The 24,268-nt window shown below is 62.2% G+C and overlaps 2 protein-coding genes across 6 annotated transcripts in view; both read right to left on the bottom strand.

The window, feature by feature from the left end:
• Positions 1-2,747: 2,747 nt before the first annotated feature.
• Positions 2,748-11,729, bottom strand: TBX2 (T-box transcription factor 2). The gene is made up of 7 exons (XM_037069817.1): positions 11,229-11,729; positions 9,925-10,192; positions 8,857-9,003; positions 7,593-7,669; positions 7,330-7,493; positions 6,248-6,885; positions 2,748-4,125 (listed from the first exon to the last, which is right to left on the bottom strand). The coding sequence occupies exons 1-7, from the start codon at positions 11,615-11,617 to the stop codon at positions 3,673-3,675; spliced, it is 2,136 nt and encodes a 711-aa protein (XP_036925712.1). The 5' UTR covers positions 11,618-11,729; the 3' UTR covers positions 2,748-3,672.
• A 7,097-nt stretch (positions 11,730-18,826) lies between these two features.
• The window catches only part of BCAS3 (BCAS3 microtubule associated cell migration factor), a 494,341-nt gene continuing 488,899 nt past the window's right edge, over positions 18,827-24,268 (bottom strand). For 2 of the 5 annotated variants that reach the window (XM_037069810.1, XM_037069816.1), the window contains exon 25: positions 18,827-19,601. In XM_037069810.1, the coding sequence (XP_036925705.1) occupies positions 19,453-19,601 (149 nt within the window). In that variant the 3' untranslated portion in view covers positions 18,827-19,452. Of the gene's footprint in view, positions 19,602-22,942; positions 23,034-24,268 lie in introns of all 5 variants that reach the window. The other 3 variants (XM_037069813.1, XM_037069812.1, XM_037069814.1) reach the window with 2 other exon arrangements.

Genomic DNA, 24,268 nt, shown 5'->3' with positions numbered 1-24,268 from the left:
GTGTCCTGGATATCCCAAGCTGAACGCGTCCCTGTGGCTCCGAGGGGTGTCCCGCGTGTGCGTTCGCGGCGCTGGGCGGTGGACCCCAGTCCTGCGCGGTTCACGTCGGGCAGGGCCCCGCCGCAGCGCTCGGTTGGGAGTAAGGGGTGGGAGAGGAAGGCACGGTGTGCGGGCTCCGAACACTCGGATTAACCGAAGAGGAAATGAGGTCCCTCCAGGTCTCAGCCTCCTTGCTGCCTAGCCGCCGAAGGTCTCGGGGAGCCCCTACACCCACACCTCCGGGCGCCAAGCTGCCTCGTGACCCCGTCTCAATCCCGCACCTATGCTCAGCGTCCCTTCTCAGACCTCAGGTGTCCAAAGCACAGAGCCCTGAGGCGACACAGCAGGTCACCAGCAAGCCTCAGAGATCCTTGCCCTCCCGTCACCCCCAAATGCGCCCTCCACACAGGCCTGTGCACCGTCTAGGGCCCCTGGTGCCAGGCCTTGAAGGGTTAAGGAGGCCCTGGGGCGCCTGGGCTAATTGGCGACCCCGGGAACAAAGAGGGCTGGAAGGGGTGGCTTAATTGGGCCGTGGAGCGGCCTGGCCTTTGTCTGGAACTCGGCCCCGCAGCCGAACCCAGGTTCGCAGCTGGGACCCAGCGGGGCGCTTCCAAGGCGTCTCCGGGAGGAGACGTTAGTGAGCAGAGGGGGAAAGGGGGAAAGGGGGTCGAGTCTCCAAACTGCGCCCGAGACCCGGGGCCTCTCGACGCCCCGGAGTGGCACTGCACCCCACCCGGCTGCTCCCACAGCGACGCCGTCCAGCCAGCCCCGCCTTCGCAGCGACCCTCCTCCGGCTCCCCGCTGTGCCCGCGGCCCCTCCCGCGTTTCCAGGTCCGTGCTGCCCCCTGGCGTCAGGAGCACGCTCCGCAGGTTGCGGTGAGCCTGCAGCCTTTCCCCGACTCCTAGACGTACTGACCGCGAGAGACGAAGAAGCGCACGCACTCCTGCTCTTCAAATCTTAGAGGGGTTTAAAAACCCCAAAGCCCCCCCGACTAAGTAGACTGCCGACGTGGGATTCTATTTGAGCTCAGAAAGTGTTCTCTATGCCCCGCCCGTTCTTAGACTAGCCCTTCCCCTGTTCCCCCTGCCTGAAGACCAGAGGAAGAGGGGACGCTGGAGCGCAATCTCTGGGGGCTGGCTGGGACACTCTCCTGAGCCCTCCCACTCTAGGGTCTGACCCAGACCCTAGCCAGTTCAGCGCGGCCAAGGGCCAGCTCCCTCCCCGGAAGAGGCGGTTTAGTTCTCTTTCCTTGCAAATGTATTGGCCCGGGAAGGTGTCCTGGGTGCTTGGAGGCCCAGATACTGTCCAGTCCACCTCCACCTTATTCCCCTTTCTCTATATCACCGTCGCTGGTGCCCCTGTGAGTTGAGGGCCAGTGCCTCCCACTCCCCAAAGTCCCAAGGTGGACAACCTGTTCAGCCAGGGCGTCACAGATCCCTGGGAGGAGTGAACTGGGACTCACAGATAAGAGGAATCAGCGTGATGGTTGCCTGAGGGCTGGGTGAAAATGGTGACGAAATTAAGAAGTACAAATCAGTCGTCACAAAATAACCATGGGGATGTAAGGTACCGCATAAAGAAGGAACACGATCAATAATATTAAATTGTAACAACTATGAGTGGTGTCAGGTGGGACTTGTATGATTATCTAACCACTATGCTGTACGCCCGAAACTAATACAAAGTAATATTGACTGTAAAAAGAAAGATACAACCAAAAGGGAGAGGGGAGGGGGGCGGGGAGGACTGAGAAGAAAGTGGAGGGGTTCAGTGACGGGGAGACCTAGGGGTGGGTTGAAGGAGCGACCGCCCACCTCCTACCCCTTCCCACTGCTATTATCGGGGGCTGCAGACACCTGTTGTCTAGGTGGAGAGAGAAGATGCCATGGGGGCAGGAGGCAGCTGACCTTGCAGAAGCGGGCCTCGGGGAAGCCCAGACCTAATGGAGACTGATACAGTAGGACCCCCCCGAGAAACCCCCAGCCGATCCCGTTATCACACAGAGGGAAACTAAGGCAGGGAAGGCGTAGCCTATTGACTCACACTCCCCACACCTCCAAGAGAGATGCAGATGAATTTACTCGGGAAAACTTTCAGGTCAGACTTTGCCACTCTAGTCGACAGCTCTGACATGGGGAGTGTTTCTTTTTGAGGCTCAGAAGACAGAGATGGAAGAGTTCTAGGGTGTGCGGTATTTGGGGGACAACCAAACGCCTCGGAGGAGGAGAGGGGTCGCCCACCTCACCATCCCCACCTACCCAGGGGCGCCAAAAGAGGTGCGGTTCCACTGGGATGCTCCAGGAAGAGAGCCGGGAATCCGAGGAGCCTCGAGGCCGGCGGGCAGAGGGGAGTGGCCAGTAGAGGGAGCCCGATCCCCGGCCTGGGACGCGGCGCGCTCGGAGCGCGCGGGGCTCCAGGAGGTTCGGCGCCTCGTAGCCCAGCCTGCGGCCCGCAGGGGCGCCGCCCGGCCTCGCGGCTCCGCCCGCTGCCCCGCCGCGCTGTCGCCCCCGGGAGGCGGCTGCCGCCGAGCCCCGGGCGCCCGGCCTGCTGTTCCCGCCTCCAGTCCCTCCTAGCGCGCTTGCTGCGCCCCAGCCCCGCGCGGCCCACAGAGCGCACAGCGCCGTTCACTTCGCAGTGTAGCGTTTTATTGTTTTTCTCGCGTTTTATTGTTTTCTCTCTTTTCTTTTCCTTTACTTTTCTTTCTTTCTTTTTTTCGTTTCGTCTCACTCCAGAGCGAAAAGTGAAAACCTGAGGTGGAGCCCGGGGGCCAGGCGAGCAAAGCCCGGGCGGAGGGGCCGAGGGGCTGGCGGGGTGGGAGCTCCTCCGGGGTCGGGCCTTCCGCCTGCAGCCAAGGACCACCGCCCACCAGCCCTGTACAATATAGATGCTCATGTAAAATGAAAAAATTTTAAATGCTATGAGTTAATCTCTAAATATTATGTACACAGCAATGTACACTTTTGAATAAATTAATACCAATTTGCATATTCTGGGAATCTTAAAGCTTATTTACACAAATTACCATTTATTTCATAAATATCTTTTTCCCCCCTGGGGACTCAAGGCAGAAGTGCCACTGACTCCGCAGACCCCGGGGTAGAAGGGGCGCCTGTCTGGGGCGGGGAAGGGGTGGGAGGACTAAAAGAACAGGTCCCTCCCAGATCGAGTCTACACTGCCTTCGGTCCTCACTGACCCCCGCATCCCTCATCCCAGGTTCTCAAGCGGTCCGGGCAGGAGGCTAAGGCCTTCTGGGGCTCCCTCCGAAGCTCCCACCCCGAGAGAAACCCTGCACCTTCTGGCTCCTGATGAGACCACTGGCCTGGCACGAGGTCTCCCCACAGCGCTGGAGGACCCGGAGGTGCCCCCCGGACGATGCCGCCTTGACACCGGAGCAAATCTGGACCCAGTCCAGTGGCTCTAAAGCGACTGTGATCCCGGGAGCAGGATTCCTTGTGAGACCCAGGGATGTGTCCCTGGCCCCCGCCGGCTGGTCAGGGCTCTATTCCGCTGTTGCAGCCCACTTTTGCTCCTTTATTTAAATAAATACCCATTCTGTGCTGTACAGGTCCCAAGCAGCAAGGGCAGGCAGCCCGGGAGGCCTTCGTGGCAGCGGAGTAGCTGGGCAGCCCCCTCACTTGGGAGACTCCCTGCCCGGGGAGAGGGCTCGCTGGCTCTCCAGCCCACTCACCAGTCTCTGGATGCTCTGCAGTTCACTGGCCGCCTCTTTGGCTGAGCCGCTGGGCGACAGGGCACCACGGGGCGGAGCCCCGACTTTACGGAGAGCCAGCTCAGGCAGCGGGCTGGGCTCCCGGCTGTTGCTGCCTGCAGCCTTGGAGCCCTCCGCCGCCAGCCCAGTGGTGAGGAGACTAGTACTAGGCGGGATGGCGACCGGGATCTGGTAGGGGCTGAAGCGCAGACGGGGCCGGGCGCTGCCCAGAAAGGGGCTCCGGGAGAGGGAGCCGGCGGCGGCAGCAGCGGCGGCGGCAGCACTGGTGGCTGGCAAAGCGGAGGCGGCTGCAGCCGCGGCTGCCATGTAGGTGTAAGGGTACGGGAAGAGGCCTCCGAAAGTAGGCATTGGGATTCCCTGGAAAAAACAACAACAAAAACAGAACACCACAAGGGTTAGGCATGCTGCCTGAGGTGTCCCTGAGGGTGAGCTTGGCGCTGGGGGGGGGGGTGGGGAGGTGCTACGACTAGAACTCCTTGCCCTGCGGTTTCAGGAACAGAAGGCCAGAGCGCAAGCCACTAGGACCCCTAGCAGTGCAGTCAGACCTGCGCCTGCACGCCCACAGCTCACTGCAGGTCGACACAAAGGCCTGGCACCATCAAGCTCTGTGCCAGCAGGAGTAAGGAGAAGGACATTCCAGGTGGCTGAACTAGCATAGGCAAAGGCCTTGAGGGAGGAAATAGTGCAGGGGTAGGGCCAGGTGGCAAGCAGTCAGCTTTGGCTGCTCTGCTCAGGTAGAACAGCGTCCTCCCGAGCCCTGCAGTCGCCCCCAAAGGGCTGAGGAAGTGCAGGTATGGGGGAGGAGCTTTGTAAATTCTTCTCCTGCCTGTCCACCTGCTCAGAGGTCTTTGCCCGGGCCAAGAGAAGGGCACAGATGCCAGTCAGTTCACAAACTGGCCCGAATATGCTCTAAAGAACTCCTGGCTGCACCTCCGTGGCAGCTGAGGAAGGAATGCAGCCTTTCTCTTGGGGAGAGCACAGTAGCCAGGAAACCTTGGATAAACACCGCCTGAGTCCGTGAGGCCGACTTTTGGATTATCTGACCTTTGAAATAATGGCTCGCTCCCCAGAGTATGTGGGTACGGGGAGGAGGGCAGGGAGCTGACTGCACTGGGCTTCTCCGGAGACTCAGGCCTGGCTCAGGCCGGGAGGAAAAAAAGAAGGAGCTTAGTCAGAAATGAAAAAATATCCTTCCTAGAAGGTCAAGTCCTACTGGGCATTCAGGCCTGGCATCTCCAGTTGGGAGGAAGGAGGGAGGTGTCAGTTCTCCCAGGATTTGGCTCTACCTGATGGCTAAGGGTGGGCTGCCCTGGCCTGGGTCCTCAACCACGAGCGGTACCCCAAGTGGCACCTCCCGAGTGCTGGGTGCGCTCACCCGAACCATGCACCTGTCGATCAGGCTGTGCTAGCAGCCGTGACTTCTTCGTGACCTCTGCGATGCCTATGCTCCTCACCAGAATTCGTCTGGGGAGGAGACATTCACGTACATACAGAACCAAGGGTTCAGATTCCACCCCCAGACCCAGAACTCCGTTTTCCAGAAGCTTCCTTGCCAGCTCAGAGTCCTGGATATGTGATGTTAGTGCCTCCCACACTTGCTCCACACCCCCCCCCCATTGAACTCTTTCAAACCTGTTTAAAGTCTCATCCCCCACTTAAAAAAAATATTTGCTTCTAAACCAAAGCAGCCTTCTCAGACCTGAACTCCTATTTTCCTTCCCGTAAGATATGATCTCAAGGGTTCAATTTGCCAGAAACCTCAGAGGGAAGAAAATGAATGAAGAGAATCCAAGTCTTTCCACAGGGAATATTCCCCCCAAGCAACCAAAGAGGCCGCCTGCCCCATCCGATCTCCTTGCTTTGCTGCTGGCCACTGTCTAACGAACTCTCCCCTGGGGGCTCAGAATCCCAACCTGGGCCTGGGGAACTGAGCTCCTTTTCCCAAAGATGCATGGCTGGGGGGTTAGGAGACCCAAGGTGGAACCGACTTGCCCTTTGTCAGGTCAGGGGACTTCCTGGAGGGCCTGAAAAAGGCATCTGGAGGTGGGTCATTTTGGTGGTCAATCGTCCAGAAAATATTTCGAAACACTTTTGTGGCTTTTCGGGATTTGCAGTGAGTGGAAGGTCTTTGACCCGAAGGAGAAGGTCCTGAGGCCAGGAAAGTGGACTTCACAAAGGCCAGGGGCAGCCCCAGTCTGTCAGAGCTGGAAGAATCTAATGGGCGTCTCATTCTATGTTGTGCTTATAGAGAAGGCAGAAGGCCCAGAGAGGGCCAGGGACTTGCCCAAGGTCACACAGGAGTCAGAAGGAGCGCCCTGGCCAGACTCTGCACCTAGAGTCCTAGAGAGTGTACATCAGGTCTCCCCAGGACGAGTCCTTGGCCGTGGAATCTCAGAGCGCCCTAAGCCCTGAGCCTGCCCCGGCAACGCACGCTGCTCCTCCTCCCTCCATCCTGATGTCACCAGATCACAGGCCTTACCTGAGATGCCAGCATGTGCTGGGAGAGGTGGAACGGGAAAGGCGCCGCGGTGCTCGCTGCACTGACGGCGGGGCCCAGCCCGCCTGCGTCCAGCCCGGTGGAGGCCCCCGGCCCGCCGCCTCCGCTACTGCCACTGCCGCCCGCCACCGAGGCCAGCAGGTGACCCATTCCCATGGCGGAGAAGGCTCCAGGGCCCATGGCGAACTGTCCCGGGTGCAGAAAGAGCGGCTGGCCAGCTCCCAGTGGCCCGAAAAACTGCTGCCCGTGAAGATGGCCGGAGAAAGCCAGTCCCGGGAGGTGGCCGGCGCCCAGGGGGGACGCGCTGTCTGTCTGCACCACCAGCGGCGCCAGGCTGGGCTCCTTGCCCTCACCCGCCTCCTTGCGCCCCTCGTCCTTCCTCCGGCCTTCGGCCCGCTCCTTCTCTAGGGTCCGCAGACCAAAGGGGCCGTCCCCGCCGCCCTCCGTCGGCTCCTTGCTCCTCTCCGGGCTGCGCCGCTCCCGGGCACGCTCAGGTTCCGTCAAGCGAGGGGGGCTGCTGCCGTCCAGGGCCGGGCTGCGGCCTAGCGCGGGTCCCGCGCGCTCCTCGCTCAGCCTCTCGGGTTCTGGGTCACTGTCTGCGGCGAACGACTTGTCCTCGGCTGCAGGAAGAGGGGAGCATGGGGTTAAGGGAGCTTGGGAAGAGAGACCCAAAGGCTCCCAAAGGAGTTCCCGTTGTCTGGGGCACGTTGGAGAGACTTGGAAAGGCCTGTTGTCGGGGAGGGCAAGTCGATGGCTTCTAGATCCTCGTCGGTCACCAAATGCAAGTCTCCTTCTGTTTGGTGGGAGACTCTGAGCCCTGTGAAGTGTCCTTTACTGCGGAGTCACACAGCGCCAGGAACCCAGCCCGGAGTCCAGCTGGATCTTCTGACTACGAGGCACCCTCCTTACTGGGGCGTCCGTTTGGGAAGCCCCGTCCCAGCCGCACTGAACGCTTCTCCGGGCCTCAAGGGTTAGCCTGACGTCGAGCGAAGAGGCAGCCAGCGCCCGGAGGAGACCCTCCCGTTCCCCTTCCCGCACCCCTGGTCCGACCGCCGGCCCCTCACCTCTGGTCCGGTGCAGGCGGAGGGGACTGGGCGCTGCGCCCGGGGACGGTGGCGGGTCCCGTGCGGGGGGAGGGTCGCAAGACGAGGCGTCGGATTCGGCGCCGTCGCGCTCCGGCTTGCAGTGTTCTTCGTACAAGCGCAGCGAAGGCAGCGTCAGCTGCTTCCTGGGGATAAACGGAGGGCGTGGGTCAGAGGGGCGCGCACCCACCTTCACGTTTTGCTCCCCAGGCACCCGCTGCGGAGCGACCCGGGGCGTCCCTCACCTTTTCTCCCTCCTGCCGTTCCCGGTGTCCCGGAAGCCCTTGGCAAACGGGTTGTTGTCGATCTTCAGCTGAGTGATCTGCGGGGACCAAGGGGGCGGCACCAGGTCAGGACGCAGTTCTTCGAGCCTGGTCTGGGTCACCCAGAGGTCAGCGGCTGCCGGCCCGCAGGAGAGCCCGAGAGTGTCTACTTGGTACCCGCCCACCTGGGATGGGCAGCTCTGAACCCAAAGGCGAGGTGAGGCCGGCGGGCGGGCCTCGCGGAAAGCGACCGGGTCTCTCCTTCAAAGTGCTGGAAGCGGAATCGCTCAGCTCGCACACACAGGCCCAGAGCTGTGAGCACAGAGTCGAAATCTGCCCCAGCTTGCACAGGCTCAGGCGCGCAACGAGCCCGGCACCTGAGACCGCAGCGCACACGCAGGTCCGTAGACACAGAAAAAAAACAAGTCACACTCGCAGGCCCACGTACACGCAAGTACACACAGAAAAAAACAAATGCCACCAGAACAAACGAATACACGTGCTTCCACACGCATCCTAGCACCCCAAATGGTGCACACATGCTCGATCTCACACTTCGGCTCAGAGACAGAAAGGAGGATGTCAGGGCACTCTGGACCCTGTCATTCCCCGGGACGGGGCACACCGACACAGAGCTATTGGGGGTGGTTCTTTGCCCCTTTGGAGAGAAGGTGTAGAAAGGCATTAAGCAGAAAAAAGCGCTTTGGCTTGAAGGAAAAGTCTCCAAGCGTCTCCCAAAAGGTCTTGGGCCTGGACTGGCCCAAAGGGGGTTTACTTTGGGGGTTGTGTCGCCTGTCCCAACCTCTGGCTCCCCCGGGAGAAAGTTGGGCCCCAGGTTGCTAGCGCCGGGTTCCTAAGCAGCGGGAGAGCCTGGGCAGATCGCCTCAGGCACCCTCTCTCCATTTAAATTCCCATCCCTGAGCCAAGAAATAAACGAATGAAATGTAAAATTGTCCGCGAGGGCCCGAAGTCTCTGCTAATTGCTAAGTAAACATCTCCACCCCAGCGAGAGCCCAGCTGTTGCGCGCCCCAGGGAGCGAGTGTACGTGTCGTGGACTTGGGAGGGAGCCTGGGGGGTCTCGGTGCGCACTGCCTTTAAAAGCCAGAGGCTGGGCGCTCGGGGAGCTGGCTGTCAGGGGCGGGGTGGGTTGGTGGGGGCTGCGGACGGATGCAAGTGGAGGGCTGGAGACTGCGTGTGTGCGGGGGCGTCGGTGCAGGGGCTGGGCCCGTCCCCCCTCCCGCGCACCTTGTCGTTCTGGTAGGCAGTGACCGCGATGAAGTCGGTTTCAGGGAACACGTAGGTGCGGAAGGTGCTGTAGGGCAGCTTCAGGATGTCGTTGGCCCGCACGATGTGAAAGCGGGGTTGGTACTTGTGCATGGAGTTCAGGATGGTCTGCGGGGAGGGCAGGGTCAGCCGGCAGCCCCCCGCCTTTGGCGGGAGCATTTCCACTCTCTAGGGACTTGAACCCTTTCCATTCTGTCTCTCACATAGTTCTGCTTTCCCACAACACTGCCCCCCCCTTTGATATTTTCTCCTGCCTTCCCTGCTCTTTTTCTCCTTTATAATTTTCATTCCACTTTTTCCTTTCAATGTTCTTTTATCAGTTTCTTTCTCCGTTTAAAAAGTCACCTTCGTTGAAAACAGAAATAAATGAAACAAAACAAAAACCCTCCACGAGCCCACTCTTAACCTCTCTGCCTGGGCTCGCGGCTAAGCCCTAGTAAACCCACGGAAGGAAGACTGGTAACGCAGAGGCCAGGGGCTGCCCTAACTCAGAACAGGCCGTCCCTTCTGCCTTTTGAACAACCCCCTCCCATTCACTGGGGCCCTGGCTCAGGCGATAAAGGAGAGAACCCCCACATTCCCTACTCCTGGTCGGGCATCTGTCTTTGGGAGGAGAGATGGGATCCTCAGAGAGGGTGTCTAGGGGCTGGTTTAAATCTCCTAGTCGGAGGAGAGGGATGGGGGCACGGCTCTTGGAGAAGGGCGAGCACACGTTGAGGTCGTGGCAGGTCTCCCAAGCTGAGCACCTGAAGACCAGCGTCTGTGCCACAGAGTCCCAGGCACACCTGCATGCCACAGGCCGCTAGGAAGGGTTTTCCGAAGGCCCGACCCAGGCCGAGGTTGCGAGCAGCCTGGAGCTTCCCGGCCGCCACCCTGCTGTTCCCAGGCTCACAAAGACCAGAGCCCTCTGGACCCAGGCTCAGCCTGTGTAAGCCACACGGCAGGGGCGCTGGGGACACCCCCTGCCTCACACCTCAACCCTGCTCTGCAGCCCCTGCCTGCCCACCCCCAAGCCGGCCGCACACTCACAAAGCCGTGTTTGTCGGAAATGTTGTTCGTCAGCTTCAGCTTGTGGAAGGCCACAGGCTTGGCCATCCACTGCTCTCCCGTGGCCGGGCTGTCCGGGTGGATGTACATGCGCTTGGGCATCTCCGGGTCGGCCTTACCCGCCACCATCCAGCGCGAGTTGTGGAATTTATACCGGCAGTCATCAGCGGCCACAATGTCCATCAGCAGGATGTACTTGGCCTTCTTGTCCAGACCACTGACTCGCACCTTGAACGGAGGAAACATCCGCCTGCGAGGAAAGGAACGGGGGACGGTGGCGTGGGGCCCTGTGGTGGGTCCCAGGACCCCCTGGACGCACACCCCCGCCTGCGGCTTCCCCGTCTGGGTTTCCCTGAGCTCACTGTTCTGCCCTATTGCGGTTTGGGGGACCCCACTTGCGGTGGTTACTCCTGGGAAATCCCAATTCTGCCTGGGCCCTGTGCTGGGTCTGGCGACTCTCTCGCCCTTGTCTGAGATGGAAGCCAATGTCCAGGAAAGAAATCCAGATCCTCTGAAAATACACCTGCTTCTCTCGAATCTCCCCGAAATTTGTTCAGGGGTATACCCACTGGGGACAGAAGCTCCCAGAAATAAACCCAGAGGATTCGAGGGGCGGGAGGCACTGGGTTGCCCTGACCCCGAAGTTCGAGGGAAGAGGGCGAGCCTGAGGCCTGGGCTCTCGGCGGCTGGGTCGAAGGAGGCTGGAGGAGTCGGGGGCTGCGGTTTTCTTTGGCTTCCAGGCCTGGGGCGGAGTGTGAGCCCTGAGCTCCCGGTTCTCGGGCCCGGACGAAGGTCCCGGCCGGGTCAGGGCTGCGCCTGGGCCCGCTCCGCCTCGCTGTCGGGGACGGAGCGGCCGGCCTGGGTCTGGCGGTGAGCGGGTCGCGTTCTGGGCTCCAGGGTCGGAAGAAAGTCCGGACACCGCGGGACCCGGAGTCCGAGCCGGACCGGGAGGCAGGAGAGCAAGGTGCCGGGCGGGGCTCGGAAGCGGCAGCCGAGACCCGCGAGACCCGCCGGAGCCGAGCACTGGGGCCTCCTCCACTTTGAGGCACAGAACAGTCGGAACTATTCTTTAGGAGCGTGTTTTCGTTTTACTCCATTCGGGGACTTTTGATGATTTAGTTCTTAAAATATCGCTCGATGCCAAAAAGGAAAAACCACTCGGTTCCTTGAGGGAGCTAAGCGCAGCGCCGGGCCGACCTGGGAGCCCGGAGCGAGGGGCTCGGCGCCCACGGGCGCAGTGGGGTCCCCCGCCCGCCCGCCCTCGCGCCCCCGGCCGGCCGCCCTACCTCCCCGACTTGGTGATGACCATCTCGGTGCCCAGCTTGTGGAACTGGTCCCACAGCTCCTTGGCCTCCAGCGTCACCTTGGGGTCGTCCTCCACCTCGTCCTCGGGCTCCAGGCTCTTAAGCGAGCGCAGATGCGCGGCGGGCGGGTGCGGGCCGAGTGCCGAGACGTGCAGCCCCGCCTCGGCCGCCGCCGCTGCCGCCACGGCCGCCGCCCCCGCCAGGCCCGGGTCGGGCAGCGGCTTGGCCAGCGCGCCGGGCGGCAGCGCGAGCGCGGGGAAGAAGGAGGGCTGCGCCGCCGCCAGGAAGGCGGACATGGGGAAGTCGGCCGGCCGTGGCGCGTGGAACGGATGGTAAGCCATGGCGCTGGCCGCCAGCGCCGGCTCTCTCATCGGGACATCCGGCCCAGGCGCCCGGGGGCCGGGGCCGGGGGCGCGGGGCTCGGACCCCCGGCCCAGGCGGCGGCGCGCGAGGCGGAAGGGCGACCCGGGTGGCGAGCGCGGCGGCGGCTCCTCCCGGCTCCCCGTCCGGCGCGCGGCGAGGGGCGCGGGGCTCTGGGCGCGGGGGTGGCGGGGGCTCTGCGCGGGGCTGGGCTGGGCTGGCCCGCTCCGGCGCCGGGGACCACGCGCGACTGGTTAGATCTTGTCGTGATCTCTGGAAAACTGTGACTATCTCACATGTCCTGCCCTGCTCGGGTCCCCTGCGCTAACGAGCCAGGCCCCCCTTGATTGCTGATTTTACGCTTTTTGGACCAATTGTGGGTCTCCGGGGGCGGGGTTTTGACAGCTCAGGCCAAGCTCCGGCCGGGAGGGGGGGCCGGGGAGAAGGTGTCGGAAGCCTCAGCAGTAAGAAAACATGTCAACAGAATAAAATATTAACCAATGACGAGCCAGCGAGCCCGAGACCCCTCCCCCTGCCCGGGCCCCCACCCTGCGCCGGTGCCGGAGGCTTCCTGCGCTCGGACTGGGAAGCCGGCGGGCCGACCGGACCCGCGGAACGGGCCTGGGGCGGGGGGCGCCCGGGTCTCCGGGCCCTAGGAAAGGACCCCCAGCCGCACGCCAGCCCCAAGTGCAAAGCATTGACACGGCCCCGAGAGGAGAGGGGGCGCCCTCCTCCCGTGCCCGGCAGCCCGGACGCTCTGGCCCGCGCCCCAGTTTGGCCTCCGACCCCGCTCCCGGCCGCGGCGCTGCCCGGGGCCCCTGCGCTCCGGAGGGAGGCTGCGGGCGCTGGGAAGACAGGCCGGTGGGCGGGCGAGTCGGGAGGCGTGGGCAGCGGAGGTCCCGGAGCGGAACCAGGTGTCGGGAACCGGTGAGTGGAGCGGTGGCAGAGCCCGGTGGGGCCGGCGTGGGCGGGAGCGGGCTCCAGGCCTTGCACTCGGGGAACGCGGGGACGCCCAGCCCGCGCCCACCCTTAGTGAAGGCTCTGCGGAAACCTGGAGTTCCGGGCGAGCCCTGAACTCGACCCGACGTCGGTCTGCGTCCCGACCCAGCCCCGAGCCTCCGAGGGCCAGGAGAGCGGATCATCGGGGCTGGGAAGGGAGGCCGCCTCTCGCCGAGCACCAGGCGGCACCGCGCGGGCTCATCCTGGGCCCCCAGACTCCTGACCCGCAACCCAGCGAATTTTCGCCGCACCCGGTACCGGAGGCGCCAGTCTCCCGCACCCTAAACACTGACATCCCCCAGCGGCTCGCCGCCGCTTTCCGGAGTTTCCGGCTTTCGCGGGCGCGCGTCGCCCAAGTCCGCCAGCGCCGGGCAGTGGGGGAGGGGGGGGCTGCGCGCACCTGTGACCGAACCCCCCACCGCCCGTGGCCGAACCTGCTCTTCCCATTCAGCCTTCGTTGCGCCGCAGCCCCGGGATTCCTCTCACCCCGCGAAGTGTGCGTGCGTGCGTGCGTATGTGTGTGTGTTACACACCCCCTGGGCCGTGGTGCCCTCGGCGCGCAGCGGGAGCCGCAGTTTAAGGCGGCCTCCTAGGGACTGGAGCGGCCACACACCTGCTTGAATCGCGCTCCGGCGCCGACACTCAGATGCCTGGCTGTCGCCGTCCGAAGGACAAGCGGACCACTCACTACTAGACGTGGGCGACACTCCTGCAGGCACAACGAACGCGAGTGCGGGTGAGCCGAGCCGGCCCTGCGCCCGCGCGGTGGCCGAGTGCAGCCCGCACCCAGCGGCGTCCGGGCCGCCTGCCTGTCCGCTGCGCACTCGGTCTAAGGGCGCCTGGTCGCCGTGCAGGCAGGCCCGGAACGTAAAGCCTGAGCGCCCCGGGCAGTTCGAGTTCGGGACCTGCTGGAGCTGTCTGACCCACGCGACCATTTTTTCTGTTTTTCCGGTGCGGCCCCGGCAGTCTCGAAACTCCCCCTACCCAGCGTTTAAATGGGCACAGCTCCCATAGGGCTTTTCTTCAGCACCTCGCTCCCGGGTGGGTCGTTCCTCACTTGGTGCCCCCTCTCTGTCCGGAACGAGCCTTCTCCTCCTCGCCGTGCGCTCTGCGGGGCCGCGTCAGGATCCGTTGCAGTTTCGCTCAGGCAAAGCCTGTGGGCTCCGTCTCGGGCAGGAGGGGGCCCTCGGGGAAGGATGTGTGCGCACAGGTGTGCGCCACCGGCCAGGTGACCAGAGAGCAGACAGGGCAGCGATCCTTAGCCGGGAATCCTAGCAGAGGCCTGGGAATCCGTGAATACATTTGCAAAGTCGTGTGTGTGCACGTTCTTTCGTACTTCTAAGAATGTGTACCCCTAACTGGGTTCAATTTGAACATTTTCCTGGGCAAGGTCCGTAGCTGGTCCAGGGGTTTAAGGCCCAGGGAGTTTGATACACACTTGCCTGCGTTATTTGCCCAAGACGCGCGGTGGCGGCGGTGCAGAGGTTGCATTTGGGGGCCACGACCCCTCCTACCAGAGGAACTGGACCTCGGACCTGTCCTGCGGCGGCCACGGGCTCTTTCTACGACAGCCCCCTCCGTCTGTCCCGTCCTGCCTCCAGTCCCTAGGAGGCCGCAGCGAACCCAAGGTTCTGCTACAGCCACTCTCAAGATTCTGAATCTGCCCTCCAACCTCTGGCCAAACTCCCGCAAGGAATATCCTTGGCTCATCGAAAACCCGCTCAGGGGAAGCTCCTGCGGCCTCTGAGCGGCGCCTCACGCAGCCCGGCTCCCGGCCGCCCCTCCCCCACCTGGGTCTACCCCTCTTCCTCCTCCCGGGAACAGGCGCCTCTGGGGGGTCCCCAGGGCAGAGAGTGCGTGTCTCTTTAAGAGGCCCCGGGGGGCGCCTCGCGAGCAGCCCAGGGCTGGAGGGGGAGGGCACGGGCGGGGGCGGCTGGCGCCAGGCGGCCGAGGCTGCACAACAAAGCTCCGGCCCCTGTCACTTCACATCGGCCGAGCCCCGCAGACGGGTGGGGGACGCGCGCTCAGCCGCCCCTCCCTCCCCCGGCTCCCCTGGTTCGGGGCGTCGGGCGGGCGCAGGCGTCCCCGCCTCCCTTCCTTTGCGCGCGCTCAGCGGTTCCCGCGCTCCGTCAATAGGGAAACCGGGCCAGGGCGGCCTGGGCCTGGTGGTGCCGCGGTCCGAAGCCGTCTGGGTGGCCCGTCTGCCCTGGGCCCCAAAGGACACTGCTAGGACCTTCCCCCGGTTGGTCCCCGCCAGTGCCTTTGGTGTGTGACTGGAGTGCATTTGCGTGAGCCTGCACGGACGGCTCGAGGATGTGTGGCCTTGGGGCAGAAGGGACGTGCGCCCGGGTAACCGGGTGCTGGCGTGAGGCTGGTGTGAGCGCACAGCCGCCTGCGAGTGCGCCCAGGCTGAGCTCCGGTAGCGCGTGTGGCCCTGAGGGTGTCACCAGCCCTGGAGGTGTCGTCCGGGTCTCAGCGTGTCGTGTGCGCGTAGGGGCGAGAGCGGACTCGCAGTGGCTTCCCATCCCCGGCTGTTAGGCCGGACCCGCGCCTCGCGGAGCCTTGGCGCCAGCCAGCCCCGTTTAGCGACCGGGGCTGGCTCCCCCGCCGCCCCGGGTCTGACTGGGGTGGGGGCCGCGGCCTGGATGACCCCGGCCCGCTGCGGCCCGGCCAGTCCCGTCCACTTAGACAAATTGCGGCTGACAGGCGCGTAGTCTCCCTGGAGTCGCCGCCCGCCCGTCGCCTCCCTCCCGACCCAATTACCCGGTGCAGGGTCGGGCCAAGTGGCTGGGACCGGGCTCGCGGCGGGGGGAGGCGCGGGAGAGCAGGAGGCGCGACCTCTTCCCGGCCGCGTCGTGGCCCCGGCCTTAAGCCAGGATAGGCGGCGGGGCCACTTCTTCCGATTAGGTCTGGGCAGCCATCGCCTGCTAGGGCGAGGCCCCAGCCTGGCCGCTCGGCCCGGGACAGACTTGGCCCTCGCGAGAGGTGTCGCTCTGCACCTGAGTCGGCAACTGAGGACGTGTCTCCGCCGGACTTTGAACGATCTCCCCAGAGGTCTGGGGTCCCATAACCCCGGGATCTCCAGACATTTCACTGCCGCGGAATCGGGGTCTGCGGGTCCCAGCTGTCCTGTTGTAACACGGGGTTGTGAAAAGTGAAATGCACATCTGTGAACCTGCGTGTGCATGGACGTGCAGGGGTGTGAGGTCACGGGTGTGGGTATCTGAGATCACGCGGTGTGAACAGCCCCTGCTGCCTGTGGCTTAAGAAAGCGGGCAAAGCGCTGGAAGGACCCCCAGGACCAGTCCACCTGCTCGGAGAGGGCGGGGCTGGTCGGCGCTGAGTGCTCACCGGGCTCCCGATTTGCTTTTGAAAACGCTTCCGCAGGGAGCGGGCCTGGGGCAGCTTCGCGGGCAGCGCCCGGCGTTCTGGGCTCCAGCTGCGCCGCACCGGCTGCCCTTCTCCCCTCAGAAGCGCTACCTGGCGGTCCGATCAGCCTTTGGTCTCAAACCAACCTTTTGCCCTTTGACCTGCAGCTTCCTCTTTGCCTGCTTCGGCCTACTTGCTCTTCTACAGAGCATGTTCCCTACCCCTCCTTTACAGAGGACCCCGAAGCCCAGAGGTACAGAGAGCCGCCCAAGGCCACACAGCTACTGGTGCAGAAACTCTGGAATCTGCGCAGTGAGTGAGGCGCTAATGTTGTTGCTGCCCCTGAAGCTAACCCTGCTGTTGCTGGAAGGCAAGATTGAGACTCTGGCCCCGTCCTCAGGCTGGGCTCTTGTCATGAATACAAGACATTCAGGATGCTCTCTTCCTTGGCCCCTAGGGTTTCCAGCTCTAGGTCTACAGGAAGGGGGCTGCCTTCCCTGTCACTCAGGGACAAGGGAGTAGCTTCAAAGTCAGTCAGGGGCCGGAGTTGGAAGCTCTTAGGGCTAGGGGACAGGGCTGAGCAGTCTTGAATCTGGGAGAGGGTGCAGGTCAGCACAGAATGGCCTTCTTTAAGGAAACCGGCAAGGGCAGGTGAGGCAGCAAGGAGGCATCAGCAGAAGGATGGTGTGACTTTGTGACCTCAGGCAAGGCCTGGGCCTGCTCTGGGGCTTCCTCTTCTCTGCAACAGGAGGACCAAACAGTGCTCTGTTAGGGACCTCCCAGTTTGGAGATTCTCTGACATGCAAACATCAGGAAAATCGGCAATGAGAAGCCAGCTCCAATCCCAGACTGGCAGCTGCCTGCTCTGGCCCCCACTTGCTTCCAGAGGAGCAGACACAGTGTTAGCCGGGGCACTGTGTGCCTGAATCTGCCTGGGACCACTGGGCCCTTTCTCACATGGATCCCAGACAGTGACCTCCCTCCTGGAGTTGCCATGCAGCTCCCATCAATCAGCCTCCTCAAAGACCATGAAGACTCCTCCATCAAACTGAAAAGTCCATAGCAATTTGCCTGTTGAGCAGGTAGTTGGTGCTATGAGAATCAGCGAGGTCATGTGGCTTCCTCAAGGTCACGGGGTGAGGCTACAATTAGATGCATGTTCTGTTGGCCTCCTAGGTGATGCCATCTTGGAGGTCTGCTGGGGGCGAGGCAGAGACTGCCCTGGGTGTTATCTCTGGAGGCTAGGAGGCTGGCCACTCCATGGCCAGTGGGCAGGAAGGCCCCCCACTCTGGGGCCCAGCTCTCACTTCCAGCTGATTACAGGCTGTGGCAGGGTCCATAACCTCCCCAATTAGTCCGGGGCCAGGCCCAAGGCCTCTCTGATAACCCCAGCTCCAGTGGCAGCCGCCATGGGGCCAGCTTATCTGGCCTCTCTTATCCTCCCCCTCCCCCCACATACTCAAAGGGTTGCCCTGGCTGTGAACAGATGAATAACCAGATTGTCCTGCAAGCTCAGCCAGCAAGTCCAGCCCTACACCCACCACTTTCCCTGACTGGAGAAGGCCGCAGCTGTTTGCACCCCCTGGAGGGAAAGGGCTGAGCCGGGGAGGACTCCTGACTCGAAGCTGCCAGCCAGTTCCCTGCGTGGTTGGAGGAAGCTCCTGGCTCTCCATTTCTGCCCCATCCACGTGCCCTAGGGTGGGTTCAGAGGGGCTCACCCTTCCTAGAGCTCTGGACTCATCCCTAGGGAGCCGGCCTGTGGGCAGTGTGCACGGCAGCCTTGTGGCGCCCTCCCTCCCCTCCCCTTCTGACTGAAACACTGCTCTGGCTGGGGGTGGAGACTGTGCAGTGCATCAATGTCTCCAATTCAGCTGCAATGGGGAGACGCTGCTGCTCCTCCAGCAGCCCCTGCCAGCTTCGCCCAGGCCTCCTGACCTTCCAGCATGCCTCACTCTGCCATGTGATTTCTCACCCCGCAGGTTCCCAGGCAGGAGGGACTGGCTTTAGCCACCCTATGCAGGACCTACGGAACCTAGTGCGATTCAGGTCCCCCTTCTCCTAACATGCCCAACTGATCAGGTGAAGGCAACTGAAGATTGAATCTCGTCTTGGGCGCCAGGACTGGATGAGGTGTGTGTGAGGGGGCAGGGGCCCCAGGCACTGCCCCAGCTCCTGCTGGACAGTTGGGTGGGGAGGTCTGCTTGTTTGTGAACTCAACTCTGCTGCAGCTGTTACATTAAACTTCATCCCAAAGCACACCTGGCTCAGTGGGTTTCCTTTGATCCTCCCAGGCCTTTCTGGGGTCTCAGGGAAGTGGGGACTAGGGCTAGCATCATTCTCCTTCCTGCTCGACACCGCTTTTTGCACGCCTGCTCCTGTCTCCTTCCTGCCCTTCACTTTAGGTCCAGAATTGGGAAGAGGAAGGGGAACAAAGGTTCCTGCCAGGGTTCATAAGAGACCCATGTTCACCTGACTGTCCTACCTTCTGACCTTGAAAAGAGAGGCCATCACAAGGTGCCTTGCCCTGATAAGGCCAGATCCTCAGGTTGCCCCCGACCCCTCAGAGCAGCCCAGCACACATCTGGCCCTAACCGCCACAGCCAAGGAGTGTTGGGTCTGTAGTGGCCGCAGAGCTCACCCGCTCTGGAACAGGCAGGAAGGTTGGAGAATGGATTTAAATCAGGCCTCCCCCCAATTCCAAAGCAAACATTCTCCTTTTCCTTCCTGTCCCCTTGATGCCTCCCCTAAGCTACACGTGTCAGGGCTGCAGGTGTTGGAAGCGGGGACACATTGTCGGGCCCACAGGACCTGCTGGGCACTTGCAGAGGATCCTGACCCCAGCAACTCAGGGATGGACGCCGACAGCAGTGTGGTTTATTGGACAAGACGTGCACTTTTGGACAAGGCCTTGGTAACCACGGTTTCCTTCCCTGAACAGTTCAGGACCAGGGTAAAAGGGCTTACAAACAAGAAAGATAAATCCTTCCGATGAGCCAAAGGGGAAAGAAAAGAGGAAGGGGGTGTCTCCTTTCTTTTTCTTTCCTTAATACTCCGGGCCTCAGTTCACCCAGGGAGGCTGGGCCGTGTGAGCCACAGCCAGGAGAGGGCTGGGGTTGGCCAGTCAGGGCCCAAATGCCTGGCCAGGCCATCCACCCTCTCCGCAGGTGGCCCCCCGGGGGTATGGTCAGAAAATACAAAAGCGGATCCAATGCAGGACATCGTGTGAGAACAGAGGAGGGGAACGGAGCTTCTGCAGTCTCTCTCGGCCACAGCCCTGCCAACGGGGTCAGAGTGCACCGAGGTGCTTTGGAGAAGGGTCCCTTCTCATCCAGGGACGGTGGGTGGCTGTTGTCACTAAGCTTGGGGAAGGTGCGTGGTGAAAGAGGAGCAGAGACCGATGGGGAAGGCCGGTGGGGTGCTTTTCCTTCTTTCCCCAGCAGGTGAGTGGGCCGGCTGGCGGGAGGCAGGGAGCTGGTTCCTACGAGAAGCTGGTGGGAAAGAGGCTGAGGGGCTGACTCTCATTGGTGGGCAGCGGAGACCGGTAGCCATCGAAGTTTCTTGGGATGCTGCCGCTTGTGGAACCCGAGCTGTTACTCAGAGTCTCGATGCTTCCCTCTCGCTGCAGTTCTGCAAGACAAGAAGAGGCCCAGGCCCGTCAGAGTGGGGTCTGGGGTGGGAGGGGTACACACTGGGCTCGGCTGCCTGGCTGCAGGTGCCCATCTGGGTCCATTTACATCCGTTGCCGGGGGATCCCCACATGCTCCCCACACAGGACAGGTGGCAGTTCAAGTCACAGGGAGCCTCAGCGGAGGAGGGAGGGGCTCCCTTGGCTGGCAGGCTCCATTGTCCCCTCGTTGTGGGAACCCCTTTAAGCCAGAAGTATGGCCACCCTGATGACTTGTCTGGACCACGCGGTGGACACATGCCCACGCCTGCACACACAGTCGTGCACAGCCAGCCTGTCCCTGCCTGCCCTGCAACTCCATGAGTGGCTCCTGGCCTGGACCTACAGGTCAGGCAGGAGGTGAGGGGCCAGGACACGAGAAAGACCGCAGCTTCCCTGCCTGGCCTGTCCCCACCTCTCCTCCCCCACCGCAGGGCTTCACCCTGGCTCGCCAGTCACTTGCTCAGTCATCCTCACCCCAACGAGCTGCCTGCTGTCCAGGCCCTGGTTCGTCATTGGCCCCTCCTGCAAGGTGTCCTGTTTCCCGGCAGGCGGGGAGTGCCTGCTCTGAGAGGGGCCTATCCTACAGAGAGAGGGTCCCTCCTCGCCTGGAGTGCCACCTTTCTTCCTTCTGCTCAGGCCCCAGGTCTCCTGGAGGCCCCCCCTCAAGGCACATGCTCAGAGGCAACCTGTGCCCCCAAAGCAGGCGGGGGGGGGGCTCCCGGCCCCTCCTCCACCTCTTCCCTGGCCCTGCCTGGCACAGCCACACTACTGTCTTGGGTACAGCAACTGGTTCCAACTCATTCAGCTGTGGGCACCTTACTTAGCTGCCCAACCTCCCTTGACCTAAGACAGGTACTGGGGTGGTGGGTCCCAAATAGACTTCCCTGGAGGTTGAGTGAAAGGAAAGAGGAATTATTTTTCGGCTTTTTGAAAGTGGCCAGTCTCTGTCCCCTTCAGTCCTTCAGAATGGGCTCTGAGGCCTGGTCATACCCATCTCTGGGCAGAATCCTGGGGTTTGCCCCAAGCCAAGATGTGGGGGTCCACAGGCACACCTGTCTTGGACTGAAGGGGTCTTCACCTGTCTGCCTTGGGAGCCCAGGACCTCAAAGTGGTCACTTGAAACAGCGAGGCGTGTCCGAATGCTCCACTCGTCTGGTGGGGCTTGAGACCTTTATCTCCAGCCTGCGCCCACTCCCAGGCCCCTGCCCCCACACGCATGCAGCACAGCTGGCTTTGGCCACGGAGCGGGTCACAGCCTTTATGCCTGGGCAGGCCGTTACCGGCCAGCCAGGAACTGACCAGTGAGCCCCACTTGCTACCGGCTACCCGGGAAGCACTGAGGCTGCCCGACAGCAGCAGCCGAAGAATGGCGGGGGGGGGGGGGGCGGTTGGCGCTGCTCCTCCAGAGCAGGCCCCTGGGCCCGGATGGGAGGGGCCCTCAGGCTCCAACCCCGGAACCTCTCAACAGATGGGGGCACGTGGGCAGGGGACTGTGGATACAGGCTGTGGGCCTGATGGTGGTCTCTGGTCTCCAAGAGCCACTGGCCACCCCATGGGGCCCGATCCTGGGAGGAGTAAGGGTAATTTAGATACGGACAGAAAACAAGATCACCGTGTGGGCTCCCTTCTTCCTTGGCCATTCTTCAGTCTGACTCTAATTGGGGAGTATTGGCCCTTGTGCCAAGAGAGGGTGAGGCCAGGAAAGCAAAGAATAGACCCCAGGATTTCTGTGAGGAAGCTTCAGCCTCCAAGAAAGCTCACACCATTGCTCTTTCCCCACAAGCAAGCAGAGGCGTCTGAGAGAGATCTCTGAGGGCCCAGCCCTCATGCATGGCCATCCCAGCACTAGGGGGCGCTGACAGCAGGGCCAGGAGGGCAGGGGAGAGGAGCTCGGGCAGTAAGTAGCAAGAAAAGCAGGGGCTTCCTTTAGGGTCTGGACACCAGGCCCAAGGAAGAAAGCCCCAGGTGAAGGAGCAGGGAAGGCCACTGGAATGGGGGAGGCGGGCCCCTTTCCAAAGCTGGGAGACAGGCCCGGCGTTCTTGATGCAAAGTGCCACCGACACACCCACGTTGCCAAGGAAGCTGAGGAGATGGGAACCCGGGTCCGAGCACAGCACCCCCACTGCCCTGGGCACAGGCCCCCAGCCACCCGGCCAGCAGCCTCCGTGACCCCACCCCACGAGTCTGAGCGGACGCGCCTTCGCCCATTGAGTGACACAGGGCAGGGACGAGATGAGTGTGCAGCCCTTGGGGGCCAGGTGTAGCCTGAGCTGCCCAGCTCACATTTCCCCTTCGCCAGTCAGGCCCGGGAAGGATGGGAGTGGGCAGGCTGCTCCCTGGCCCTGCGCCCCACGGTGCCCATGCTCTCCCGGATTCACCTCCCGTGTGTCTCCTCGGCCTCTTCCCTCCTTTCTGTTCTCACTGCCACTGCCTAGTTAGGCCTGCATTTCCCACCTGAGTAACTTTAAGAGCTCCCCATCAACTTCCTGACCCCCAGACCCCGCTCTGTACAGCCCCCATCACACCAAAGCCAGAGTGGTCCGTCTGTAGTGCAAACCTTGTCTTGCTTTCCCTCTGCATGAAAACCGCTGACTCCTAATGCTCCCCAGGATAAGGTCTAAACCCCCGGCACTATTAAGTGCTTTCCAGGACCTGCCTCACTAATGTCACTTGTTACTGCATGAGGAACCAAAGTAATGAACTCCAGTGGTTTTTAGATCTCTCTAGGCTGCTTTAGGCCCCTGGGCCCGTGCCCAAGACATTCTCCCAGAACACCCCCTCATCTTCTGAAGCTCAGCAGTGTCCACTGTGCTGCAAGCCTGTCCTGCAGCCCAGGCAGAGCCGGCCGGGCGTCGCTGCTCTCCGTACTGGCTCCCACCACAGACCCTCAACACAGGGGGCACTGTCTGCTCACATGCACGTCCCCATCCAGGCGGGGGGCCTTTGGGGGCCTGCTCTGTGCCTCATCTCTGTGTCCCCAGGGCCAACCACAGAGCCTGGGAAATAGCTGGCATGCAGAGAACACTGGTAGAATGAATGAATGAGTGGGTGAATGAATGATGTGGCAAGGAGAGGTGGGGGTGGTTTCTTCAGCATGAACTACTAGTACAAGAACAGGGGACTGGCTGGTCCCGGCCACTTTTCTACAAGCCTCTGTCAAACCCCCTTTCTCTTCTTCTCACCGAGACACAAGAGCGCGTGTGTGTGTGGACGCGGAGGAGAGGTGCGCACGCCCCCCCTCTGAGGCACCCCGGCCGCCCAGCCCTAGCAGCAAGCGGCAAATGGAAACGTGTGGCCTTACCTTCCTCCATCCCGAGCACATGCTCTGTTACTGTTGGGTTGCTCGCGGACGCTGGGCTGTTGGCATTGTTTTTTTTTTCCTTTTTTTTTCCCTTGTGAAAAGAAAAGCATTGAGGAATCTTTTTGGAGAATATATGGACAACGATCAAGAAGTACACCAATCTCTGCAAGCAGGTGGAGGGGCACACGGAGGTGTGGGGCGTCCCTCTGGGAGGAGGGGAAGCTTTCAGCAGTATTCTGAAGTCAAGGAGCACAGTGACATGCACCAATCAGACGGCGGGGGGGGGGGTCTCGGATGGAACTGTTGTGACGGAGCTGAGACCCCTTCAGCGTTGGGGGGAGAGGAGCCGCACACGGAGTGCGGGGAGCAGCTGAGGGAAGGGGAGAGAAGGGGCCTTTGGCCCACGCAGTGCCAGACGGTGCCCCATGCAGGCGGGCTGCCAGGAGAGGGAGAGGAAACAGACGGGCTGCAGAGTTTTCTGGGACCACTGCGGCGCCTGACTCAGTGGCTCCACTTCTGGTAGCTCCTGGCGGCCCCCCTTCTTTCCCACTCCTGAGACTCCCAGGTCTGGGAAGCTTTCCTGCAGCTGAGGTGGACTCGTGAGGAAAGCCCACCAGAAACCTGCCTGGGCTGCAGGAGAGAGAGCTGGGGGCTCCGTGGTGGGGAACTGAGAACGCATCGCCAGTAGCGTCCCCACTCAGTAAAAGGATGTCGATTCTGGCCAGTGGAGAAAAGCCAGCTCTGAAAGAGGCTGCGGTCCAGGCCTCACAGCAAGGCAGGGGTTGAGCAGTAGCTCCCAGGTTAAGTGGCTGGACCTCACATCCTCCAGTATCGCCGTGCACCTGGGAGGCGGCTGCTGGCCTCCCTGCCTTGCAGGTGGCAAAACCAAGAAAGAGTAGGAGGCCACTGGCCCCAGGTACGCTGTCCCCACGAGAGACAGCCGCTGCTGGTGCAGACCCAGGATGGACATGGCGGCAGGCAACTCTGGGCACCACTCAGACTGGCTTCCAAGGCCACTGCTGGCTGTGTTCACCTGCCGCCTGCTGGCCCTTGTTGGAAATGGGCCTGCTAGGCCATGGGCCAGGATAGGCAAGCCACAGGACTGTGGTGACAATGGAATGAGTGGCAACTAAAAAGAGGGGGCCTTGATGCTCGTGAAATAAGCAAAGGAACAGGAAAGCTCAATCCTCACGCGGCCTGGCTCTGCACAGTGCCTGGCCAAATTCAGAGGTGTCAGAGAGGTGGCCGACCTCGTCAGGGAGAGGTGACCCTGACTACCTGGGCACACACGCCAAGGCCACCCAGGGAGAGGTCATTCTCAGTCTA

Source organism: Sturnira hondurensis, unplaced genomic scaffold, assembly GCF_014824575.4.
Source record: "Sturnira hondurensis isolate 20B ecotype Veracruz unplaced genomic scaffold, ASM1482457v3 Scaffold0018728, whole genome shotgun sequence".
Classification (NCBI taxonomy): Eukaryota; Metazoa; Chordata; class Mammalia; order Chiroptera; family Phyllostomidae; genus Sturnira; species Sturnira hondurensis.
The sequence above is the reverse complement of the archived record's forward strand: the minus strand, read 5'-3'. Positions and strand labels throughout refer to the sequence as shown.